Source organism: Vitis riparia, chromosome 2 (assembly GCF_004353265.1).
Source record: "Vitis riparia cultivar Riparia Gloire de Montpellier isolate 1030 chromosome 2, EGFV_Vit.rip_1.0, whole genome shotgun sequence".
Lineage (NCBI taxonomy): Eukaryota > Viridiplantae > Streptophyta > Magnoliopsida > Vitales > Vitaceae > Vitis > Vitis riparia.
This window is the reverse complement of record NC_048432.1, coordinates 17,898,234-17,911,580: the sequence shown is the minus strand read 5'-3', so window position 1 is coordinate 17,911,580 and position 13,347 is coordinate 17,898,234. Positions and strand designations below refer to the sequence as shown.

At 38.0% G+C, this 13,347-nt stretch overlaps 1 protein-coding gene across 1 annotated transcript; it reads right to left on the bottom strand.

The window, feature by feature from the left end:
* Window positions 1-8,759: 8,759 nt before the first annotated feature.
* On the bottom strand, window positions 8,760-12,699 carry LOC117905789 (beta-amylase 1, chloroplastic-like). The gene is made up of 4 exons (XM_034818658.1): window positions 12,063-12,699; window positions 10,218-10,428; window positions 9,987-10,103; window positions 8,760-9,815 (listed from the first exon to the last, which is right to left on the bottom strand). Exons 1-4 carry the CDS (start codon window positions 12,593-12,595, stop codon window positions 9,048-9,050), a joined length of 1,629 nt encoding a protein of 542 aa, XP_034674549.1. The 5' UTR covers window positions 12,596-12,699; the 3' UTR covers window positions 8,760-9,047.
* Between the last annotated feature and the right edge of the window lie 648 nt (window positions 12,700-13,347).

Here is a 13,347-nt window from a genome sequence, read left to right as displayed (position 1 = left end):
GCGGGTTTTTCCCCCACCATTATCTGGGGTGTGTGCGGGATTAGATCCAGGTTTTTCATAGTCCAACAGGGCTTCAACTCCAATAAGCTTTCGCGCCATCATTTGGATATTCTCCTTCACAAAACACATGTTAAAAGTCAGGCCTCAGAAGAAAAGATTAACAAGAACTCATATTTTTTTATAGAAACATGCATGCTAGGTACGGGGTTTGTAGATGAACTGCTATAAAAGATTCATTGCATCTTTTACGTTCCCCTTCACAGACTCATATATGACATGAGTTCAGGTTTTATATGATCTGACACACACATATGATAGAAGTAGCTAGTAGTAAAATTGTTGTACTGGTATCCTGAGTTTTCTCACACAATGACACGCTCATGTCTACATGGGCTGTTCTGAATGCTGGCTCTGTGCCCTCAGTAGGGCAGCCAGTGCCTCTCACCTGTATGGTGTGAAGGAGATGGTGCCAAAGTTTATGCAAAGATTGATATAAAAAGAGAGACACACATAGCAGGAATGCAAATACGTTACCGAGCTATTTGGATATGGAAGCTTTGCTCCATCCTTGAAGCCATCTGCACAGCCTACAAGAGGAGAGAAAGTTGGACGTTACTTAAATATGGATTCTGGAAATCAGGTTGAAGTACATAGAGAATTTGCTCACCTGAAAATGAGCTAACAAAGAGTAAGAGGAGGATGAAAACTAAGGCTTTGCTATGGGGAACCATTGTTGGTGTTGCGATGGTTGTTGTTGGTAGAATGTGCTCAGGATTTGGCCGAGGAAGTAGGCTTTTATTCTTAGTGGGGAGGGAACTGTTGAGCTGGAGGGCCTGTCATAATGCACCTCACTTGAAAGCTTTATGGAATGATCACGGAAATGCATTGCCCATTATCCACCACTAGAGTCAACTGTGTCAAATTATGCTACATCAAAAGCTTTGTTCCTCCTTTTGTTGGCCAGAAACATTAGTCCAAATGTGGGAAAAGTAATCCATCCTCAGCATTTCAGCTTAGGGGTCGTCAAAATTTACTGCCCTTATCGACATGTATTCTTTATCAACATTTATTCTTTCTCCTACTCCTAGCACTAACTCCCAATATTCATTCATTCTAGTCCTAGGGGGGTAACATCAGCCTTTTTCTCATGATAGGTACCAATTCCTTGTTAAATTATGCTTCCTTGTGATTGTACCTTTGTTGTTAAAATGCGGCATTGAAGACTTATTAAATTAACTTGTATGTGAACGTGAAGATTAGTCTCCAAATGAAATCATTGTGAAAGCACTTGTTAGGTTAAATTAGGTGCAATATGAGTGGGAGCATTTGCAAAAGAAAACACAGCATTTGTGAACTCCTTCATTCCACCTATCTAATGGCAGCACATGGCAAATATTATATGAATTCCCATCTTGGTGGGTTACATACTGATTGTGTTGGCAATTTCTGGAAGTGAACATAGGGACTGAATGATGAGGATTCTACTCCTATGTTTTCTTGCATGTTGGCAAATAGAATAACAAAAGGCCTGGTCAGTAGGGCACTCAAGCTATGGGGAGAACAATCACATGTTGATCACTAAGAAAAGACTGAAATCTCCTTTCCCCTTTTATTATGGTTGCAACTTTTTGTTTCCCTTTTTTTTTTTTCACTCATCCAACAGGTAGTATCGCCTTTAGTTTGAATTAGAATCCCTTGTTATTTCTTTCTTATGTGCCTTTTGTTAGGGATGGGATGGGGGGGTTGTTGAAAAAGGGGGAGAATATGCAGCCAAAATTCAGACTTCTGAATCTCTTGGGGTTTTATTTGATAGAATCCTTAGTTCACTCTTCCTGTTATTACAATTGACAAATCAGGCCCCCCGACTGGTTCTACCATAGAGGCCAACGATAGACAATAACTCCCCCGAACACAGCTCTACAACTCAAACCAATTCAATCAGTCCTTCAACTACCAAACCTGAAGGTAGGTACTGCACGATCTCAAATAAAAGCAAGACCCGGAAGATGCTGCCAATATGGTCTGTACTATTCACTTTGCATTCTTACATTATCCCTTTATATCCATTGTTTTGTCATTTTCCTTTAATTGGTCTAGCTTGTCTTTTGGTGACATCGTATGGCTGTGAACGAGAGTCAGCTTTACATGGAGATTTCTCCAAGGAACGTTTATGAAAATCCATCCACCTCTTGTTATTTTGTTTTTCACGAAATTGTGACCAATAAATATCGTGTTAATGACATCATGAAAATCGCAGCACTTCCTCTAAAGTTGACCTCCCAACTTCCTCCATCTCCTATCATTGTAGCACAGAATATCTGCAGTGCCTTACCTCAAATTTTGTGGTTGGAAACAAAAGAACTTTTCACTATATAAGGTTCCTATCATTTGAAAAAGGATATTGTCTTCATATATTCAGGGCCAATCCTTCCTGCACCCAAAATTCTAATAAGGGTTCATTGACTTCAAATAAGCCCTATAGCTACCAAAGCTTGTTGAAGTAAATAGTTTGGTAACTACCCACATGATATGATCAGTCTAGTCGTTCATAGTAATATCATTATAATGAAAAAGTATGCTGCAGAATCTTAAAACATTAAGTCCTGAAAATTCTATATCTCTTCTAAACATTAAGAGCTTGTAAATCCACTCTTTGTTGTTGTCAGTTTTTGTAGACTAGAACCATTTTGCCTGACTGAAAAAGCAAGCATCTTTAGAAGAATGCTTAGAAACACCTTATGTCATCAAGATTATTCGGGTTGGTTTTTTTGTTAACCAGTAAGGATTGTAGACACCTGCTGTATTCACATGATCACATCATAATACTATGGTGGCATCCATCTTGAGTATATAAATTACACATATATTGTTACATTTGGAAATTAATCACGCTGAAAAGTATCTTCTGTATACCTTCTAAATATGGATAGATGAAGAGGAACATAAAGATTAACTATTAGTCTGGGTTATGCCAAATAAAGCATATAGGATTGTGAAAGAGGCCTGAAGTACAGGACATTTAACAGAGTCAGAGGCAGAGCTAGCGTTATAAGTACAGTTTCTTTAGGCAAGAAAAACATGGTAAACTTGAGCAAAATAAAGTAATTAGACATGGAGGAGAGCAAGTTAGAGGCAAATGCTCATGATTGGACCTGGTACTCCATTTTGGCAGTTCTGTTGTCCTTCCTAGTGTACGCCTTGTACAATTTTATAGTAATACGACTATCATCTATTTCTGGAAAAAGTTATATTATATCCACCATATTAATCAACATCTGCACTATTGAAAAACTTTTATCAAGTTCAGTGAGGTGGGTGGACCACTACTTTAATGTGGCTTGCTTGTTTTATTCAAAGGCCACTGCTGTTGCATATGCAACTTTTACACAACAATTCTATTCTAATTCAGTAGTGAAGATGAAAAGGACAGGAAAGTTAATGAATAAAAGATATGACAGTGAACAATTTAAGAATGGCAATATAGGCTGTCATCAATGTAGAGTTCACTTCTGATCTGAAGCTTTATAAATATGGTAGTGGTCAAAAAAGGGACAATAGGGAAAGAAAATAGATATCAAAACCAGATCTTAACAGTAGTTCCATTGTTGTTTTGTTAATGCTTGAAAGCATATCATGACAAGTGCCCACGTAATTCCCTCCCTTAATTACAAAAGTAAAATACATAAATGATCATCACTTTTGATCAGATTGAAACACAAAATAAGGGGAATGAAATGAATAGAAATTAGGCGTCGTGCTTAATTAGCTGGTTGTAATTTTGGATGCATAAAGCAGGACTTTCTAGTTGTTTCCCCTTGCTTTACTACGTGTCTTAGAGAGGAAAATCATAATATGATTCAAGTTGAACCACTAAGACAACAAGAGAGACCAAAAAAGAATCTTGGTGGAAGTAGTAAGAAGGACAAGATGGCATATCATTTATGTACATGATCTCGAGTAGTTGGGATATAGCTATGGCTGCGTTAACTTGAGTAGTGTCTTTGGCATATAGCTGTGACTCAGGTTTCGTATGTAAACCTTTTAAGCGATGCTAGTATCCAAAATTATACCAGATTCAACCATTTCTGGATCATGATCATGTTATGTATGTATGTTGTGTGATCTTGAAAATCTGGTATCTAACAATTTAAACTTCCATAACATTTTCTTGTTCCTGTTCCTTTTGCCTATTGATGAAGTTTTAGACCAAAATAGAGTTTCAGTTCTTCATAGGTTACATGAATCTAAATTCCCTCAAAATTTGTTATGCTTCCAGAAAATTATTAGTCTTAAAATCTTAGAGTGAAGCATAGGTTGAAAACCTTGAACATGTCATGGTCTGAGTATTCCTTCATTTGGTTGCTTTGTGAAAAGTACCCTAAAGCATACCTATTAGAACTGTACAAATGTTGATTTATAAAACTTTGGAAGAACATCAAAAGGTTCTTCATCCATTTTAGATGAAGAAGAAAGTGCTTATCCCTTTCTTCTCTTAAAACCATTTCTCTTTTTCATGGTAAGATACCTAATTTCCCTTCCTATGAAAATAAGATGAGTGAAATGTAGCAGAAGTGGACACTTGAAAGCAAACATGTCCAAGGCAAAAAATCATCTTCCATTATTAACTACGGAATTACATAATATCTATCTCTAGTAAAATGAACTTGTGCCGGAGGCACAATTATTGTTCCTCATATCAGGTAAGTCTCCCTGCTCTCCGAAGGAAGAGTTTATTTTTCATCAAGTGCTCAAAGACATTTAAGTGGAAATAAGTGATAATCAGGGGATGTTGCCACCACCACCACCACCACCATTGCTGGACCTCCCTTTCCCTTGGTCATGCCTAGGGTTAGGTCCTGGTTTTCCATAGTCCAACAGAGCATCGGTCATTAAAACCTCTCTCATGTCCATTATGATAGTCACCTTCAAAACGCACATCATATAGGTTAGCAAAAGTGTGACTAGCATACCAAAAAGCATTCCAATGAACAAAAAAGGGTTTGCAAGTTTTTAAATGAAATGATAACGTATCTTCTACTTTTGCTCTTTTATTTTATTTTTTTAAGTTTGTGCCCATAATATATCATATCTGTTGTGCAAGTTATGATTTGGAAAGCTGAAAGATATATGAAAAGGCAAAATATTATCAAAATGTTTCTGTATGGCTAGACTTAGATGTATCCATGCATATATGCAGTTAACTTACCTTGCTAACTGAAGTTGCAGGACCCTCACCACCCTTGAACCCTTTGACTCTGCCTGCAGGAGATCAAAACAGAACTTATGTTACTTATTCTGTATGCATTTCTGCAAAGTTGTTCATAAATCCCAAGATCTGCCTCACCTGAAGATGAAGGGATGAAGAGTAGGATGAGGATAAGAAGAACGGTTTTGGTCTGAGAACCCATGGTGGATGTTGGGTCTAATGCTGTTAGAATGAGAGTTAGGCTTTTGAGAAGGTAGGACGTCTGCTTTTATTCAAGGTGGGAGGGTTGCATCCTTGAAAAACTTTTCGTGGTGCAGCCTACTCAAAAGCTTTGTAGAATAATCATGAAGAAGCAGTACCCATTAGTGACATCCACAAAGTCAATAGCACTAACTTTAGTCAAATCTAAAGCTAAGATTTACCATTGATGCATTGCACCAAAATCAATGGTTTGGATGGGGAGATAGTAATCAACCCTTTGCATGGCTCAGCCTCTACCGTTTTTCAGTCACTTGCAGGGTCCTTTTACCTCTGTTAACACTAAACCACTTCTCATTTATCTCCATTGATCCATGCTTTGTGCCTTTGGCAACTATATCAAGCTGTGACAGCTGCCAAGATGAGTTGTTGGCATGACACTTTTATTACTCTTCACTCCATCTTTAGTTAATTACCAAGTGAATCGTGTCTTTCTTGTTCAGATGTGTTTCTTTATGATGGGTTAGATAAACAAATAGTGGAAGCACTTGGCAAAGAGATCTCTCTTTCACTACAACATTCAATGCATTCAAATATGAACACTACTGTACTAATCATCCTCTGGGTGGAATAGATATCAGTTTTAAGTGATTTCAGGGTCAATTCATGGGACTATTTGATAAAAATATCGTGCCTACTACATCTTCCCCGCAATGCAAAAGTCCTTGCTCTCTTGAACCCGAGTAGCCTTTTTAACTTTTACCTGCTATATCTTTGTCTTGTACTCTGATGTTGATTGATCTTTTTATGGAGTATGCAAAAGATACCTAATTGTGTAGGTGCAGTGTGGCTCTGCTCATATGTTGCGTGCTATTCATTTTGTTTTACTTACTGTATATCATTTTAATTCTTCATGTCCTTTCAACTTGATATTCATCATATTGTATGGATATGAGCAAAACTCAATTCACTTCAACTATACAAGATGGGATTCATCACAAAAATGCATAGCACCTCTCTGTAGTTGACTTCCCAACCTAGTCATTTCTTCACCGAGAATCTCTAATCATTCTGCTTTATCAAGTTCTCTTAGCATGTCCTTATCCCTTGACTTTATCTTTCGCCACGACATTATCACCTACAGTTCCTTGTCTTGACCATCTGCAACTTACCAGGCTACCAAAAGCAATTCTAATTTCTAACCATGCAAAGTTTCTTGTGCTATATATATATATGTACCATGTTTGATCCCAAAAGTAAAAGGGTTTATTGCGGTTTTAGGAATGTGTCTTATCATCGAGTCCTCCATCTTTACCAGGAGGGTCCTTCTACAGTTCTACTTCATGTATGGTGGTGGTATGCACTGTTGGGAGTCATCACGTTGGGTTTGTAATGCCTTTCTATTTTAAAACTGCAGGACTTCAATGCTAGACAGATACGATGAATCATTTGAGATAACAGTATGGGAAACGTGGACCTGTGTGTGCTCATTATAAATAAAGGGACCCTTAGCTTATTGCAATGGGGAAGTTGTGTTTTGATGGGGTAATTTGATAAATATATGATTTTTGAAACCCCATTTTATGAAATATGAGAATCAGATTTTAATATGGAAAATAATTTTGCCTTCATGCACTCTGACCCGGCTCCCTTTTTTGTGCCAAGATTGCCCTTCTGTCTCCATCACCGATCAAAGTCTCCATCACCGATAAAAAAAAAATGGGGGCAGCGGCATCGGCGGCGGCGGCGGAAGAAAAAAAATCCCCGTTTGATCCCAAGAAAATCCATCCCCCATTCGATTTCCGGAAAAATTCATCCTCGTTTGATTTCCGAGAAAATCCACGCAAAACCCCTAGAACAGATCCAGAAAACAGAGTGAGCAAAAAAAAAAGCAATTTTTTTGGTTTTCCTTGGGGGTTTTGCATGGATTTTCTCGGAAATCAAACGAGGATGAATTTTCCTGGAAATCGAATGGGGGTCGGACCCCTAGAACAAATCCAGAAAGCACAGGGAGCAAAAAAGGCCATTTTTTTTGTTTTCCTTGGGGGTTTTGCATGTCTCGGAAATCAAACGAGGATGAATTTTCTCGGAAATCGAATGGGGGATGGAGACCCTTAGAACAGGTCCAGAAAGCACAGGGAGCAAAAAAAAGCAATTTTTTGGTTTTGGTTGGGGGTTTTGCATGGATTTTATCGGAAATCAAACGAGGATGAATTTTCCTGGAAATCGAATGGGGGGATGGATTTTCTTGGGAATCAAACGGGGATTTTTTTTCTTCCGCCGCCGTCGCCACCGCCCCATTCTTTTTTCATCGGTGATGGAGACCGAAAGGGGAAGGGCAATTTGGCACAAAAAAGGGGGCCGGCTCAGAGTGCATGAAGGCAAAATTATTTTCCATATTAAAATCTGATTCTCATATTTCATAAAATTGGGTTTCAAAAATCATATATTTATCAAATTACCCCACCAAAACACAAATTCCCCTATTGCAATTATATCATGGAGCAACAAGGTAAGGCACCCCATCATCATCATCATCATCATCATCATCATTACATGTGATTCAAAAGGGGCTCCTGGGTTCGGTCAGGGACACAGGGTAGGTTTTGGTTCTGAGAAAAGGCCAATTTAGCTTAATTATATATCTAGTTGTGTAGCCCTCATTGTGCAACCTTGCAAGATCCTACCAAACCTGCTCTGGAAGAATAAAAAGAAGGGTTTGTCTGCCTTTCAGAGAAAAAAATAGAAAAGAAAGAAGGGTTTGTGGGAATATAGCTTCATGGACATCAACGTGGGTAGCAATATGAGAAAAATTTTGAAAAAACCACCGGGTCTAGTCTGGGATTCAACCCAAATGAGGCTGGGACGGGAAAATAAATTTGTAAGTGCGGACGGGAATAGGGAATAAATTTAAGAGCGGGAAGCATGGGAAATAAATTTACAAGTGAGGATTAGGCCTTCTGTACTCCGCTTACATCCCTATGGTAGCAGAGTTGGTTCATTGAGCCATGTCGGATATTTAAAAAAAGAACCTATTTGAAAGCCATCTTCACCTTTGTTGATCTTTTTGATCATTGAAGAAAAAGCCCAGATTTGGGAGAAAGACCTGTCATGATAATCTGGGAACTTGTTCTTTAAAGAACAAACAAAGATCAAAAACCAATAAAATTTTTACTGGAATCAAAGCCAAAATGAACATAAACAGCCTATGATGGAGCAAAATGATTAAAAAATAGAGGGCCCTAGATTCAAATGGGGAAAAATGGACTGGAATAGAACGAATTTAAGTATGATCCACCTGTTATGACATCCAAGAATCCAATGGAAAACCAAGAGAGCATCACCACAACTCAAGTAGAGGGAAAATGTATTTCATTGTTAAATAGGAAGATGTATATAGAAGTTTATAAAGAGCCAACCATTTTCAAAATATCAGGAAGGCAATGTTCTATCCGTAGTACACTGGATTGGTGTTTCCAGACACGGAAAAAACAAACAAATCACAAAAAAAAATGAAGCATTGCCACACATCGAACAGTACATTAGATGCATCACCAAGTCATGTATTGGGTAAATACTGTAAATGGTAGTGGGAAAAATGCAAAATGAGCATGGTGGGTATGAATCAGGAAGTAAAAACTCCTTAATATGCACAAGCTGCTCCAACTTTCATACTGGACACTCTTCCAAATTCTAGCTTGGCTCGAAAATTGTTGCCACCAGACATTTGTCTAACAAAGCGAGTAAAGCGGACCCAATTATCGTATTCAAAAAAGTTCTTGTCCATCCTCACAAAGTTGAATGAAAAGGATGGTTTTTCCAGACCGTCTGAGTAGAAATTCGACATCTTTAGCACCTGTTGAAATGATTTGTCATCCAACCTAGCTCTAGAATTTTCCCCTTCCAGAGGTATACCACAAATCCTAGCGGTCAATAGAAGTTGTCTAAGAAAACCTTCTGGACTACTGACTGGGTTCCTCTGTTTCTCATCTGCGTCTTGCATTTCAAAGCATGTGGAACACAAGGTAAATCCATACTTACAGAACATGCGAACAATTGGGAGGTATCCATCTCTGATCGATGTGTTATAATAGCCAGCTGTTAACTCGGATGGATGAGATTGTGTACCATAATGCCAGTGGATTCCAGCCACTTTCGCTGATGTGCGAACTTCAATACCACGGAAAATGGTCTCTGCTTCCTTGCATATCCTCTCTCCATGCAGAAGTAGCATTCTTGAGTACCATTCAAGGAAAAACTTACCATATGGTGTATTCCAAGACCCGTTACTTCTGAAAAATTCAGTATGTTCGGGATTGTGCATCAAGTTCCCAGTGCCAATAGGACCCCCATTTCCCCACTCATGCATTCCAATCTCCCTAGCACAAGCATTCAGGGATGCAAGCATGTACTAGCAAGGAGAAAAGAAAGAATCATATCGTTACAAGGACCAAAGGAATGAAATTACCTTGTCCAAAACAAACAATGAACAGGAAAAACAAAGAAAATGATGAGAATGACCTCTTTCAGATGTAGAGATTCCATTACAAGCCTGTAAATGAACATGACCCTTTATGCATACCTTATCATAGCACTGGAACTCTCCAAGTTCATAAGACCTCCAAGCCCATGTTAGCTTATGAGAAGGGCATGAAGGATATCTTAATTCACCGGCAGGACCCATCCCAACTTGAATCACCTCCAAAATGAAATAACTAACAATTTAATACGGCAAAAAACTGATTTGGGCATGAAGCAATCTACATCCAAGACCAAAACTGTAATATAAGGAACTATCCTGGAATCATCTTACTGTTATGGTAAGACCAAGAAAAGGTTTGAAAGTGTCTCTGAAGTTCCTCATAAAATCTGCATATGTTTGGATTGGAGATCGCCCCCGCAGAACAGGAAGAATATCACATCCTAAGGAAATGTACTCCGTATTCCTTGTTCCAAACCTGTCAGAAAATGCTAAATCTGGATCTCTATCCATCTCTTCAAGCACCCATTGAGGAAGAGGGATCCTTCAACACAGGAAAGGACAAGTTCAGAGCCAATAACATGTAAGAGAAAAGGAAAAGAAGCCCTAAGGGATTTGAACTTGAAATAAAGGAATTGACATTTCAAACAGAACTCAGAGGCTAAATATCAACAAACAAAATTAGGAAGGAAAGAACTGAATCATTACTGTGGTGCCTATTATGGGTTAGAACTTAATCAAATATTCTAGAACACAAGCTTTACGAGATTGCTCTCGTCATAGAAAATCAGTAAAGGAAAAAATGAAGGAAATGCCAAGACCCAAATAAAAACCCAAAAGCATGCAAAGGAGCAAGGAATTTTGTTATATACAAAATACAGTAACCAATAGAACAAGAGACACCATATGAACCAAAAAGTTCAGGGACTCAAGTTTAGAATTTAATGCCCTGCAAGCCAAACCTCCCGGCTGTAGCAACGCAGCTTTTTGAACATCTAGGTTAAATGCAATGTAGACAAGGTCTAAACCTCTATTTACTTTATCACCAACCCACCTGCCTTAGATCCTAGGCAAGTGATGCTAGTCAATTGTCATGGACTTAGGCCTTTCCTAAGCTCATGTGTGGCACTTAGACAACTCAAGCCACTTGATGTTGCTAAGTTAGCCTTAAAATGCTTCAATGCACTCAAGTGTTCGGTGCTTTAACCAAATGAGGTCATACCCTATTTATAGGCACCCAAGAAACTCCTTGGAATCCTAAAAGGTTCCTTACATCTCTAGAATTTACTAGAATAACCTATACAAATCCTATATACAAAATATGTAGGAGATATCTCTAAAACTCTCTGGATTTCTTTACACACTTCCTTATATTCCATACTAGTGTAGAGATATGTGGATTTCTCTAGCCTTTCTAGAATTCTCTACTTCTATATTGGGGTAGTTTAGAATTCTCTACTTCTCCATTAGGGTAGTTGACTCCAAAGGTTCCAAAAGGTTCTTACTCCTCTGTATAAGCTCAAGGAAGGGTCATTTGGGGCAAGTTGTGACTAGGGATGGCAACAGGATGGTATACAAATTTCCCATACCTGTCCCTTCCTATATATTTTATAAATAATAAAAATATTTTATTTTTTATAACTTTTTTTTTAATTATTATTATTATTAGAAAATAAAAATTAAATTAAATTAATTTTATATATAATTGGGATGGGCCAATACCTAATACCTGAACCCACTCGAACCGTCGGTTTAAAAGAAAAATAAGTCGTCCATACTCGTTCGTGACACTTTTATTTAAATTTCAAATCCCCCATTATTACGGGCCAATATCCAAAAACACCCCATTGTCATCCCTAGTTGTGAAATTATAGAGGACCTAATACGGGCACCACAAAGAAAGCCTCAGAACAGAGGAATCCCTAGTTGTGAAATTATAGAGGACGGCACCACAAAGAAAGAGGAAGATTCTGAAGATACTATCCCAACATGAAAATAAAGACTTGTAATTAAGTAAAATTGGAATTACTGACCCATCAACTTGGGGCAAACTATGAAATGTGATGCTTAGCAACATGAAAAATATCAACAATATGAAAATACAATGAAAAAAAAAACAGTTGATTAGCAAAATCCGCTTCTTAGCATTGCCGTCAAAATAATTAACAGAACACTAACCAGGAAGGATCACCAGGTCCAGTGCCACATTGATGAAACGCCATCACAACTCGAACCTTCAACCCACACCTTCGAGCCAATGCAACAATCTCCATATACCCCTGCCAATTATAAACCCTAGGCTCCTCTCTCTCCACCAGCCCCCACCAAACTTCCATAACCACCCCCTCAACCCCCGCCAATGCGATTGCCCGGAACGACTGCACCATCGTCTTCCACCGCCGCACCTCCCCCGAAGAGCTCACGACGTCCACCGGCAGTGTCACAAACACCGGCGACCCCTTACTCCGCTGCGCCGAGAACCCATGCTGGAGCTCGTACTGGAAATCCCCGTTGTTTGGGGACACATGCCCTCCGGCGTCGGACGGCTTCGATGAGTTGAGACCCGATGAGATAGTGAGCCGACACCGACGTGTCCGGTGGGATCGATTGCCGACGAGGGATGGCGATCGGAGGAAGAAGCGAGTGCACTCGGCCCCGGTGCAGCAGAAGGAGGCAAAGAAGGTTGGAACAGAGGGAGAAGCGATCGCCATTGAAAGAGAATTATGGTTAGGGTTTCAAATGGTGCTGTATTGCCGAAACGTTTAGAGAGGGGACTATTATGATAAAGGATTAATCGACTAAAAGGGGCGGAAGAATCCCAACTTTCAATTTCATCCAAAATGAGTATTTCTTTACAGATACAGAGTACATGGACCAACTAATAGTCTAATACCACATATTTTTGCTTACCATTAATTCATTCAAAAGGCAAAAAAAAAAAAAAAAAAAAAAAAAAAAAAATCTAAATAAATAGGAAATTAAAATATTTTAATTTAAGAAAAAATTTGAATTTTAAAGTTTACATTAAAAAATAAGATGTTCAATTTTTTTTTCTATTTCAAGTTTTAAAGTTTTTGAAAATAATTTTAAAGATATAAAATAAACCTATATTTTTATATAAGAATTTTTATTTTTTTAAATTATAAAATTATTATTATTTTCTATTTTTAAAAATAAAAACAAGTAATGTATTTAATAGAAATCTTAATATTCAAAAATTTTAAAATATATAATAGTAAAAATAAAATTATTTTAATTTTTAATATAATAACAAATATTTTAATATTATAGAGATTTTGAATTTTAAAATTATAACCGTATTTAAAATGAGGGGCGTGGAGGATCAGAGAACATAGTCCACGATAGCTGGAAATGAGAGTCTTGGGATGATTATACGTGCTGACCATTGATTCTGTGGACTAAACGTTGCCACGTCATTTTCTTACATTTTGGAGGATCCTAA